General features: G+C 43.6%; 1 protein-coding gene across 1 annotated transcript in view; it reads left to right on the top strand.

The window, feature by feature from the left end:
* Positions 1-10094, top strand: part of beta-PheRS (phenylalanine--tRNA ligase beta subunit) — a 28384-nt gene extending 18290 nt beyond the window's left edge. The window contains exons 11-15 of the mRNA XM_050168557.3: positions 1999-2284; positions 3096-3188; positions 4134-4251; positions 6606-6761; positions 9632-10094. Of these exons, the coding sequence (XP_050024514.2) occupies positions 1999-2284; positions 3096-3188; positions 4134-4251; positions 6606-6761; positions 9632-9783 (805 nt within the window). The 3' untranslated portion in view covers positions 9784-10094. The remainder of the gene's footprint in view (positions 1-1998; positions 2285-3095; positions 3189-4133; positions 4252-6605; positions 6762-9631) is intronic.
* Positions 10095-12941: the final 2847 nt, after the last annotated feature.

Raw genomic sequence — 12941 nt, forward strand, 5'->3', positions numbered from 1 at the left:
CAAATGGTGCATGAGCCATGATCTAATTGCACTTGGACTTACACTGAACCTAGGCTTCTTCTATCAAATGTCTTTGCATGCTGATGGAAGGAAAAAAGAAAGAAGACGTCTTTAATGAGCCTAGTGACTGTTTTGGTTTTGTGCACTGTACCGCGCAATTGGTTGGGCGCTATATTTTAGGGGCTCTCCATAGTTGAAACTGGGTTTTATGCCATTAAATTTCCTGTCCTCTTGCACTTCAAATTAATGACATTTAACGAGAATTAATGTGTGTTGTTACGGTGTCTTAGTAGCTGCGGCATCCTGCTCCTGTGCACCAGGTTACAGATTCGATACCCAGTCGTGATGGCTGCTTTTAAATGAGCACAAAAGGCAAGAACGCTCATGTACTTAGATTCACATGCATGTTAGAGAAGCACAGCTGGTAAAATGTTCATAGCTTTCTACAATGCTGTCTCTCGTAGTCCCTGTCGTGCTTTCGTACATTAAACTTGGTGAATTGATCAATCAAGAATCGGTATTTGCACATAACCATTCATTTTTATGTTAAGCTGATGTCAAAAGAAGTGTTCGTTTATGTAGCTTTCAATAATACTGTACTGGCATAATTCACTTTGGCGAAGTTGAGGATCAGTTGACCACCTAGATAAAAATGCAGCAATGCCCATTGTACGGTAAAATGTAGCAGTACAGCAGATAACCGAGCAAGCTAAAGCAAGCACCAAAGAATCGCAATCTTCTGCCTGCATGTGACCAGTCTTCCGTGCCGTAACGTCATGACACATTCGCCTCCTGGGAGGTGAAACTGGTTTGTAGAAAAGTTAATACTGACAAATTATTGAAGGCATTCTAAGGCTTGCCTGTATTTAACTTAGGGATTCGAGGTCTAGGGCCTTCGTTTAATGCAGAAAATGAAAAGCAGAAATGGCACAATATTTCTTCCTTTAGCCCTTTCGCTGTCGGACCTTTCTGGCCGTGACGCACCCCCAGTGTCGGCTTGGTTTCAGGGAACGAGCATAACAGGGAATGAACATAGCAACTTATTTTTGATTATGATTGGTATACAAATAACATAGTCAATGCAATATGCACATTTCAGTGTTCTGCAGCTGTTGTTAGTAAACATTATCATCATCATTAGCCTGACTATAAGATCCGTTCAACATCCGAATCTGGCGATGCGGAACCCTCTTCCTCGCATGCGACTCTGTCCGAGTCCGAATCCGAGCTCGGCTCGTATTCTGAATCGGAATTGAGCCACCGCTCCAATGAGCAGACGAAGGTCCCGCACGCTCAGCCATCCGAAAGTAACTGCGCGCAGGGAGGAGGATGCGCTTTCAGTCGCCCGCACAACGGAGAGAAATGGGACGTTGCGTGATCAAGAAGACACAGGGAGATGGACAAAGGCTAAACAGAGTTCGAAGGGCTTTACGTTTACTGCTGCAAGTCAGAAGCGAGGGTGCGGCGAGAGAGCGAAAGCAGCAATCGAGTACTCTTTTCGGAGAGGCAATGGCACGTGTGCCTGAACTTGATGCGGCGTAGCAGACACACCAACAGAAGAAAAATAAAAACCTTCAAACCAGCGGAGATGGCAGAACAACCCTTGAACCCATAACCACACGCGCGCGACGCATGATCCAGCGAACGCGGAGCCACCGCGCCACTCAGCAAAGAGAAAGTGGGGAGTGGCAGTCGCACCGTACTCTTCAATACATGTAATAACAAAGGTCCGAGCTAATATACGAACTTGTAGAAAGAGTGAACAGATGGCGTGGCCAATCCAGGAGCGCCAGCTTTGCGCTCAGGCGCGAAATTTTGAACGCACGATAGAGAACGTACCAGTACGTCAGTGACACTGTGGGGGGGAAGCGCGATGACTTACCGGTACGTCCATGACAGCGAAAGGGTTAATCGTGATGCTATCATGTATACTTTGGGCTTGGAGTTCTGTTTGATCTTGTGACTAAAAATGAGCCTCCTCTGCATTGTTACCCGCAGTCAGAGCGAGCAGCAGCTGTGTAACCTGTTGGGCCGGATGAGCCTGAAGACCAAGGTGGCAGAAGGGGAGAAGCTGCAGGTAGAAGTGCCCCCGACGCGGCACGATGTGCTTCATGCGGCCGATGTCTATGAAGATGTGGCCGTCTCGTTTGGCTATGACAACCTGCCTCGAGAGATGCCACCCACTTGCACTACTGGACAGCAGCTGCCTATCAACAAGCTCACCGAACAGCTGCGAATGGAGATTGCGCATGCAGGATTCACTGAGGCATTGACTTTTGCCCTGGTGAGATAATTTTTGTCTTTCTTGATGGCAGGTTCTTTGATTGCCTGTCCTTGTTGGCCTGTTTTTGATGGCTTGTTGTTGGTGGTGGGTGTTATTGATAGCGAAGTGGTAGATATGCACTGGCAATTTGTCATGCATAGTATCCTAGAAACTGTACTGAGAAATACCCACTGCCATAGCTTAACTGGTAGTTCATTCATATTTAAAACAGTGCCAAAAAACACGGACAAGGGAGGACACAGGACGAGCGCTGTTTTAAATATGAATGACCCGTACCAACTAGCTCGCACCCAAACCCTTCGTGTTTTTTGGCACTGTTTTAAATATGAATGATCTGTACCAACTAGCTTGCACCCAAACCCTTCTGAGTCATTAACTGGTAGCCCAGTTGATAGCAATGATGCAGCAGTAGTGGCCTTGATTTCCATTGGTAGTAAGGGCATTTTCTCCTCTGCATTGATTATTATCTTATTAAAAGCAGGAACATTGAAAGTTTTGTTATTATAAGCTTGACTTTACACTAGCGCACTCTAATATTGTTTATACATTCTTGGTCAGCAGTAGTTCTTGCCTTTTCACCAGTTATGAGTTTACTAAAAATCAAGCACCTCAAGCTGCATTTATTCTTCCTTTGTGCCTTTCATGTAGGCGTAAATCTCTCTGGTATAGCATGTTCTTTATTTGTAATTTTCTGCAAGTTTCATCAATATGAACACCATAAAAAACTCTGGGGCTTTACATGAATGTGTTTGTGCTTTATTATATATATTACTTATATTTGTACATTGTGACATGTACGACTCATTTTTAGTGCTCAGAGCAGGACATTGCTGAGAAGATTCGCAAGCCTGATGGCAGCAAAATTGCTGTGCATGTCTCAAACCCAAAGACACTTGAATTCCAGGTTTGTAGCTGTCTTTCTTCCTACTGCGAGGGCAAATCAGAAAGTCAATGCCCTTATTTTTTATTAGCCAATATAAGGTACATACAAGTAATTACAAATACACGTACTAATTTACACACCTTACACTATTTTTTCGCATAGTCCGCACACTGGTTCAGACATTTGTCCCATCACAGCACTACGTTAAAGATGCCCTTGTGGTAGAATTCGCCCGGCTGATGCACACGGCCTCTTCGAACACTCATTGTCACGTAACTCTTCACAGCCTTTCACGAACTCACAACAATGCTTCCTCACACTTCTCAAAGCGAAACACCTTTCCCCATACATGGGCTGCATTTCCCTGTGGATTCTGATGGCTGTTCCTCGCTTGCTCCATGGAAAACGAATCACACTTCGTTGTTTGTGTGCCACGTATGCGTGAAGCACAACCGCCATCTTTAACAACTGACAGCAGCACCATGCTGTGGAGCTACCAGCAGGTAAGGCCGGGCCTGTTCAAGAAAGGCCCGCCGCAGGGAATGGATATGTGGACTTCGCATTTACAGCTGTAATTTGGCAAAAGAAAGAATTGGGGGCAAAGACTTTCTGATTAGCCCTCGTACCTCTTGTCATCATTGCTGTTCAACATTCTGCAACTGCAGTAGCTTCTGTTCACTTATTGAGTGACATAACCCCCCCCCCACCAATTTATGTTTTCTGTGTGGTTCTTTCCATGTTTACATTATTATGCCCCTTAAAGCAAGTAGTGCCATTATTCATTATGGCTGCGTCGTTTATGACATGTACAGTAAATGTTGCACATATCGCTGTAGTTGAGAAATTATGTACACTTCTTAATAGCCTTGTGTGATATCTAAAGGATAGTATTTTTTTCTTGGTGTGTTGGGTATTATTTTCTTTCTGCCTGTGTTAATAAGCTGCATCTGCTTCACCTTGACACAGGTAGCTAGAACAACACTGCTGCCAGGACTGTTGAAAACACTGAATGCCAACAAGAAAATGCCTCTGCCCCTCAAGCTGTTTGAAATTTCAGATGTTGTTTTGAAAGAGGATAATGATGGTAAGCGTTTTCTCATACATAAAGTGCAGGTGAATTACAGCTCTACCCTAGCTGTATTCATAGTTGTCTTGCTCTGTGTGTTACACAGAATGTGATCAGCGTTGCTCTCTCGTGCCTGGTTCCACATGCACAGTGTGCCACTGTTTGCCTACCAAATTATGGTAACACATCACACATTGCACTTTGCTTGAAAGATCTAAGAGGACCGCCACATGCCATTTTGATGCTCTTGCATTGGTGCAACTGCATTTGTGCGGTAAAAACGCTGAACATCACTGTGGTGTGTCATGCCATTGAACCTGATGTCCCCAAATCAGGCTTCTTACTGTAGTTTGAACATGCTTGCATCGACACCTCTCCTTGTTTCCCTTCCTTGTGCTCAGTTTCGATAATTGCAAACCTGCATTGCTTGCTATAGAGACATTGGCTTTCCTGCCACATTGAGTGGCCTGGTAGCTGAGCTCATCGCATCTCTTGGGTCATGTTTGAAGCATGGTTGCTAAATACCATATTTACTCACGTAATGAATGCACTCCCAACTTTAATCATCAAAATTTTTTTTCTCCTGCATAATAAACGCACCTCCAACTTTGATCCCCTGCAGTCCCACCAACAGCCGCACTGTAGCTTTCCCACTTCACTCAATCTGGCTGATGTCATGGCAACATGACCAGCAGTCGGGGGTTGCCTCCTTGCCCTAGTGCTCGTCTTTCTTTGGTTTTTTTTCATGCCAACCCCCCTTCGGCCGCTTTCTCACCCACGGCGCTCGCTGCCAGCCCACTTGATCTCAAAGCGTTTCAAGAAGACTGGAATTACAAATGCGCTGGACGGCAGCTAGGACAACCAGTTGTGGAAGCACAATGTGGAAGTGGCCAGCGACCTTCACGATGGGTCTAGCGGTTCTGATGAAGAGTGAACTATAGAGAAAACGAAGATGAGTAAAGTGCAATAAAAAAGCTGTTTGCAAATAGTGTGCGCATATATTTACTGCAAAGAGTGAGCTATCTAACGCATATTTTTTTTTTGCATTACTGCATTTTTTGCTCATCCCAAAAAGTTTTCATAAAGTTTACCCAGCATAACAAACGCACCTCCCAACTCTGCTTCGGTATTTCATTAAAAAAAGTGCACTCATTACACAAGTAAGTATGGTATAGCTGGAGGTACTACTATGTCAAGCTCGTAATTCTAGAAAGAATGTACATTATATTTTATTTATTTACATATACTGCAGCCCAATATAGGGCTATAGCAGGAATGGGAACATTATACATTACTACGTATACATTGCACATTAAAAACACACCTATACATACACAAAAAGATGAATGATCAAAAAGAAGCGCTTTGCATGTTAGCGAAGTGCTTACCAGTGGTAGCTATGAAATCTTTTAGTGATAGTGAATGAATGTTACCGGGTAGAGAATTTCAAAGCTCTATTGTATGGGGAAAGAAACTGTACTTGAACGTGTTAGTACGGGCATAAATAGGTGTTATGTTCAAGGCGTATTCAGGCAATTATATTATGTCAGTTGGCTTCCTATAGGAGGAGAGTAGCACCTCGTTGACAAGGTCTTGTTCTGTACAATTTCTGGGTGCCACTGTTTGCTATTGAGAATAGAGAAAATTACCCATACAGTTACACTTTTTTTCTACCAGTTAATATGTTCCCAAAAACAAAATTTTTTGGCAACAACGTTGAGTGAATCGCCAAACTGTGTACATTTTCCGGCAGCTAAATCCCATGTGAACAAGAAAAGGCATGAGGCCCGCGCTAGCGAGAGCAGTAGCTGCTTCCCCGCAGTGCTCTGCCATTTGTGTCACGTGAAAGTGTGACAGCCGATGGGGTAGGCTCACTTTCGTTTCTAGCTCTATTTAGTCACCATAGTCACAAGAAGAAGCATTCTGTTTAAACGAAGTTTGTCAACATTGTTCCTATGGGTGGCCAACCAAAGTTGTTACCTTTGTCCTGTTTATGCGGCACTTCTGTTTAAGCGAGTTTCATTTATCTGGAGCCTTCTATTTCAGCATAAAAGTCCATTATTGAACACAAAGACAATTCAATTATAAGCCCCCCTCACCTAATTTCAGGGTTCAAAATTTTGTTTAAAATGGGCACTTAACTGGAGGTTTATATGGGAACTGCTTCAAAGTAATGCATCCATTGCTGACTGAGAGCAGACATGTGAAGTCCACAAGCTTGCAAAAACATTGCGGAGGTGTAATGCAATGGCCACGGGTGTTGGCAGTCCTCACTGAATAAGTGTACAGTTCCCGCAGGCTTGTCTGCCGAGAAAATTAATGTGGGCACACTGTTTGCTGCTCTCTTCTCATTGCCTCGTGGATACTTCCAGAAATCGGAGCCGTGAACCAGCGCCGCCTGTGTGCCTTGTACTGCGGCAAGACAACAGGCTTTGAGATTGTACATGGCCTTCTTGACCGCACCATGCAGCTACTGAGTGTTCCCTTTGGCGATGGGCCTGAGCACTACCGCCTACAACCCACTGAGGGTGAGTGAACCTTTGCATCTTTGTCACAGAAGCTATCAGCATGTGGCCTTCGGCCACGTTGTGCTCAATGCACAAGTTCTTATATCCTCGTAGCTAAGCAGCATTGCATTTTCGGGGAGGGGGGGGGGCGCATTTTACATATGCCCATCACGCAGCCTGATTTGTGTCATCTGCGACGCTGTCGGGTTAGGCTGAGTTGCAGGAATTGGAGTTCCACTAATTGGAATTGCAGTTTAGATGGAACTTTCTGTCTATATGCGAGCTTTCCCCACCACGTCCAGTAACCACACACAAACGTGGTAGGCATTGGCAGCAGTTGCTTGCGGATCGTCTATGGACCAGATCTCCACTTCTACGGCAGCCAATTGAGCTTCTGCTCATATCGGGCCCTATCGCTGAAGAAGTCTACTAGTGAATGTATTGACATCGAGCTTCCCATGATGGCTTGCCACCTGCTGTCATACTCTCTGTGCATCTAGGCCTAACTAACACTCCTTTGTCTGAATCCAGCAGCAAAAGTTGTGGTTTGGTGCATAATCGATTAAAATTTCTTAGTAGTAGACTTCCGTTAATTCGACCCCGGGTAAATTGATCCCGATCGAAGGCCCCGGCCTGCGCCCATAAATTTCTATGTGTCTAAACGTTCGTTATTTCTATCCTAAAATTGGCATTTGCCTGACAATTCGAACTTGATGAGTAAGTACACACGTGGCTGACCCCAGTAACGACCCCTTTAGTGGCAGCGCCTGTCTCGGCGGAGGTTAGGGAACAGTGAATGGGTTCAACACATCGCCTTCCGTCGAAAATGCCTATTTTCGATTCATCTCAGGAAGATTTCCACCCGATAACAGTAGCTCAAGATGTCTGATTGCAGTATCTGCCCGATTTTAACGCGTGCCTTTTGTTTTCCAAAAAAATGGGTCAAATATTGCCTGTGCTTGCAGTCGGGTATGAAACGTAAACCGTGTTCGCTGCCTTTCTACGTTTTACCGCATAACATGGCTGTGTTGCAGCAAGTTGACTTTAAGAAACCGGGCGCCATTTGAAAAAAATGGGTGCACTTTAGATATTCACTTTGTTTAGGAGCTTTAACACCATATCTACATTAGTTTCCTACCTAGGACACTTAGAAAATGGACATGCATTTGATTCGGGGGCGTTATTTTACTTGGGCAAATACTGTCAAATCAATCCGTGGTGTGTATTGCCGTTTTTTTCTGTATCTTGTTTAATTCCACCTGCTGGATGATTCGAACAATTTCGTCGGTCGCGTCACAGTTGAATTAACGGAAGTAGACTGTATAGAGGTCGTATGGCATTCTGATAGCCGCGAAACCGTCTCAACAACAATAGAGAGGGCAGCAACTTTGTTCATGGCTGCCATGTTTGTGACATCACATGCGCAGATCGCATTATAAAAATTGGGCAACACATCGTACAGCATTTGAAAGTTAATACATTGTTATGCATTGGTTCTATGGAAAATGTTGTGGTGCCACGGGGACATCCAAATATTCTTGCAGGATTAAAAAAAAATAGTTGGCAACCACGATTGTTTCTAATGGTCAAAGTAATGGCAAAGATCGAATGAGATTATGGACAATATTTCTTACATTGAGGAAATTTGTGAGTAACAAGATGCCGTATTTACTCGCATAATAATCACATTTGTGTAATGATCGCACCACTGAATTTTGTCGTCAAAATTCGATTTTTTTCTTTCCAGTGTAATGATTGCACCGTGAACTTGTCGCAGCGATATGTCGTGTGCCAAGTCTAGCTAATGATGATTGCGCTTACCATCTGTCAAATGCTACGCGAACGACTCTTGAAGACATACCAAGTGGTCTGCATGCATCCAACATTCTTAAGCAGATGCCCCATTTCATTCCTTTCATCACTTGCCGCACTTCCATGAAAAACACAAAAAAAGGTAAAACAAAACTTGACTCGGCTTTGTTATTTGTAGGCTTCATAAGGGTTTTGGTCAACAACAACAAAAAAGGCGCCTTTCGATTCTTCTCGTCTGCACTCGTGAGCATGCAACAAATCGCGAGCAGCAATGATAGTGGCCACGTTTACACTGATACGTTAGAAATGTACCCTAATCATATGCCGACGCTTGTAATGCAACTAAGATATTCGCCCACCCTTAGCGGAAACGTGCCGTATTAGCATAGCAGTGAAGACAAATGCCGCAGTTTCAGCAGCATGCCCGCCATGTGTTTCTATGTCACTGGCAGCTAAGAGCGCCCATCTCTGTTTCTGTACCCTCAAAGTGAACATGGCTATGTTATTGTCACAAACTTGCCGATATTAACGATATTATTCATTACTGATATGGAAGAAACTGTTTCAATGCACGCAATGTACTCACGAGAAGAAAAAATAATCGCGTTCGGCGCTCTTGGCTTGCTCCGCCGGCCGCCATTTTTGTTTTGGTGTCCCACACTGACAGTGGCAGCCGCCTGCTTGTATACTCGTTTTCATCCCGCAGCAAACGTGGGATGAAAAAAGAAAATGTTTCTTTTCGCGGGAAATTTAACCCGCGTAATGATCGCACCCCTAAATTTGCGTCAATTTTTTTTACAAAAAAGTGCGATCATTATGCGAGTAAATATGGTATTTTCTTTAACTATGTATTGGCAGGTCTCTTCACTGCTTACAATTTATTGAAAAGTAATTAATTGTTCCAACAATTTATTGACTAGTGATTGCATTGCTCTTACTTTATGCAATTGTGTCTGCTTGGTTTGTGTCATTCGTTCTCAAATTTCTTTTTAGTTTTCCCATGTTTCGTCACATGCCACTAGATGGTATTCATGCTTTGGTAAATATTCAAGGACATTCTTTTGATACATGCTTTTCAGATGCCACCTTCTTCCCAGGCAGATGTGCAGAAGTTCTAGTCCGGGGAAAGGCTGTGGGCACTATTGGTGTTCTGCATCCTGAAGTAATAGCAGCCTTTGACCTCAGTCTTCCTTGTTCAGTTCTAGAAATCAACATTGAGCCATTTGTCTAGCTGCTCATAGCAAGCGATCTTGGACTTTTCCTGGTGCAAGCTTTTTTATGGGAACATAAAGTGGACTTTGCAAGTGCAAGCTAAATTAATCTGCATGCTTTGGACTATTTCTGAACAGCATGCTTTTCTTTTTTAAACTGTGGAAGTTGGATCACCTTTGAACCATTCTTGGTATGCACATGTACGACAAAGGTCACTTCTCTACTTATCTCGCCATTGCAAAAACTGTGCATTGTTCAGACCAAATAAAGAAAGAAGGGCAAGTGACAAGAAAGTTAGTTCCACACTAAATAAAGTCCTCTTGGCTAAAAGCTCATGTGTGTTTGCCATAGCGCTACATACATTTCTTTTAAATCACATGAGCTCAAGACAAAACCATGACCACAGGTTGGAAGCTGTGCCTTTGCTACATGTATGCATTGCTCATAACTTGCATAACACAGCCTATTGGCTTTGTGGTTGACAAGCACTATGAGAAGGCAGTAAGCAGCATTTCTTTTACAGCTGCAAATGCAAATTAGGTGCAAGCATAATGTTTTTGTTTTAGTGTTGCCATTTGCAGAACAGCAGCACCAACATATACCACTAACTTCCGTAATGACAATTGGTCCTTGACTTGAAACTTTTCCTCATCCACACTGACTGGAGTACAGTGCTGTGCCTTAACTGAGGAAAGCACTGTGCTTCAGTAACATTCTTTGCTAATTTCTACTTTGAGAACTTTTTTGAAAAATGCACCTTTGCCCCAGTGCATTCATGGGGATGTTGAAAGAGGGAAATATTACCTCACAAATTGCTGTGGATGAGCCATTGAAGCACAGTGGCCACTTCCATCTAAAAGAGTGGCACCTCCATCAACTTTCTTTAAGTCCAGATGAGACGTCAAGTGGAGGAATGTCCAGGAATGTTTTAGAATAAAAAGGGTATACGTACTAGTGCTTGTGGACCATTTTAGCAAAAGGTGTGTGGATGCTGCAAAATTCCACGCTGGACTGTGGCAAGTGTGCGTAAGCTCCAGCTTGGAAGCATTGGGAAAATTGCAGTGCCGACCTTCTGCACCTGTTTGCAACCGTTCAGGGTGCGTGTATTTTGACATATGTATGTAAGCACTGTCGGGCATTAACCATATTCACATGGCACCAAATATGACACAAAGAGGAAGTTCTGACGACTTGGTAGTTAAGTGATAATATTACAGTCACAACACTAACAATGTGTAATGTGACTGTAGCCACGAGCTTATAATATGACATCCTACAAGAACTTGTGCAATCCTCTGCAGCAGCAAATGCAGTTATGTGGGACCATGTCCACATTTTTTGAGCATGCACCTGCATGAATCACGATAATACAGTGCTTATTGCACTATACAGGGTGTCTTTTTTTTCTTTAGACTTTATTAAATTTTTTTAACTGCCTGTGGTAGATGGCATAATTGTAGTCCTTATGATGTATTATTGAAGCAGTGGACATTACTTTCATAAGAAATTGAAGTGCATAATGAGCTATTTAAGCTACATTAATGAACTTTTTAATTAATTATTTTGAGGTATATATTGAAGTTTACTAGTTGCAGCTGGTGAGCTTGCACAGCATATCCACTTGGAACAACTTCTAAGCCTTGCGCGGTTTTCAAGATATGCGCCTTGAAACTTGCAATAAAAATGCACTATTGTTTCATTTACTTTTCTGACAAACAGCTGTTTCATGCATTGAAGTACAAAAGTAGATGAAACGCCCATGCTTTTCATCACATGCTTTGGGAATGAAAATCTCTAAACTGGTGCCACCCTGATAATTCGTTCCAAGTGGAACTCACTCAAACTGCAGAGTGTGCTGTAAAGCAAATAATAAAATTTTATTTAGTATTAATTTTGTTGGTCAATTATACATATCGATTCCTCGAGCAAGAATAATAATAATAATAGCTCTAGAATAATGCTATCTGCCACAGCCGATTTTTTAAAATTCTGCATGGTCTAAAACAAGACACTTGATATATCAAAGCTTTCTAACACCAGATACACAATGCACTTCTTTAAGAGGTGGATACGTTTTCGCTAATAAAGCTCCACAGACTCTTGAACCAAGCCACTAGACCACTGTATGGCAGTCGACTTGCTTAAGAAGGAACTACTACAGTCAAATTGCTTTGCGCAACCCACCTCACCCACGTTTCATTGAATTACATACTCTTACATCTTAGACCAGCACTTCTCATGCATATGCTAGCTTGTATTCTTTCTAAGACATTCTGTTGTTTGATCGTGTTGTTGCTCAGACCACAGCGGTGGCCTGGCGATAGCCTCACATGCGGGAGGTACCAAGTTAAAATCCCGGTGCCACCGGAAACCTACTGGTCTTTTCTAATCGGACACGCCGTTGTTGCTCAGTGGCTATGGTGTTGGGCTGCTGAGCACGAGGTCGCGGGATCGAATCCCGGCCATGGCGGCCACATTTCGATGGGGGCAAAATGCGAAAACACCTGTGTACGTAGATTTAGGTGCACGTTAAAGAACCCCAGGTGGTCGAAATTTCCGGAGTTCTCCACTACGGCGTGCCTAAGTGGTTTTGGCTCCTAAAATCCCATAATTTAATTAACAATTTTTTTTTCTAATGGGTAGAAATGTTCCATGGCCTTGTGCTTGGCTCTTTTGGGGGTTCACATCTCGAAAAGGGGGCTCAATAGAGATTTACCAGTTGTCTATGGGTGCCTGGTTGTCCAACCACAGACGGCCCTGTTGGAGAGGCGAGTACTGCCACAGGGTACCTACCGGTAAAGTGGGTACAAGTGTGCTCCCAGCCTGGTGATTGGCCATTATAGGACCTCAGTGCTTGGAAAGGGTTGTTTATCTCCAACCCGAAGGCTTCCCCACCTCAATAGGTTCATTTGGGGCGCCACATGGGAAATGGCTGCCATTTTGGTGTGCTCACGAGGGTTTCAACGGGAGTTTAGGGCGCAGGCTCCTTTCCCAAACGTATCACCCTTGAAGAGTGCCGAATGCCAGGCCGAAGTACACTTGTGCCCATTTGAACCAACGGGTGCCCGGTGGCAGTGGAAATCAAACTCACAACCTCCCGCAGCTGGCATGAGCGCTCTAGGTGGGTGTAGCTTGGTGCTTGTCAAATTTTGAAGAATGAAATTAGGTGAAAGAATT

This window comes from Dermacentor andersoni, chromosome 3 (assembly GCF_023375885.2).
Source record: "Dermacentor andersoni chromosome 3, qqDerAnde1_hic_scaffold, whole genome shotgun sequence".
NCBI classification, from domain to species: domain Eukaryota; kingdom Metazoa; phylum Arthropoda; class Arachnida; order Ixodida; family Ixodidae; genus Dermacentor; species Dermacentor andersoni.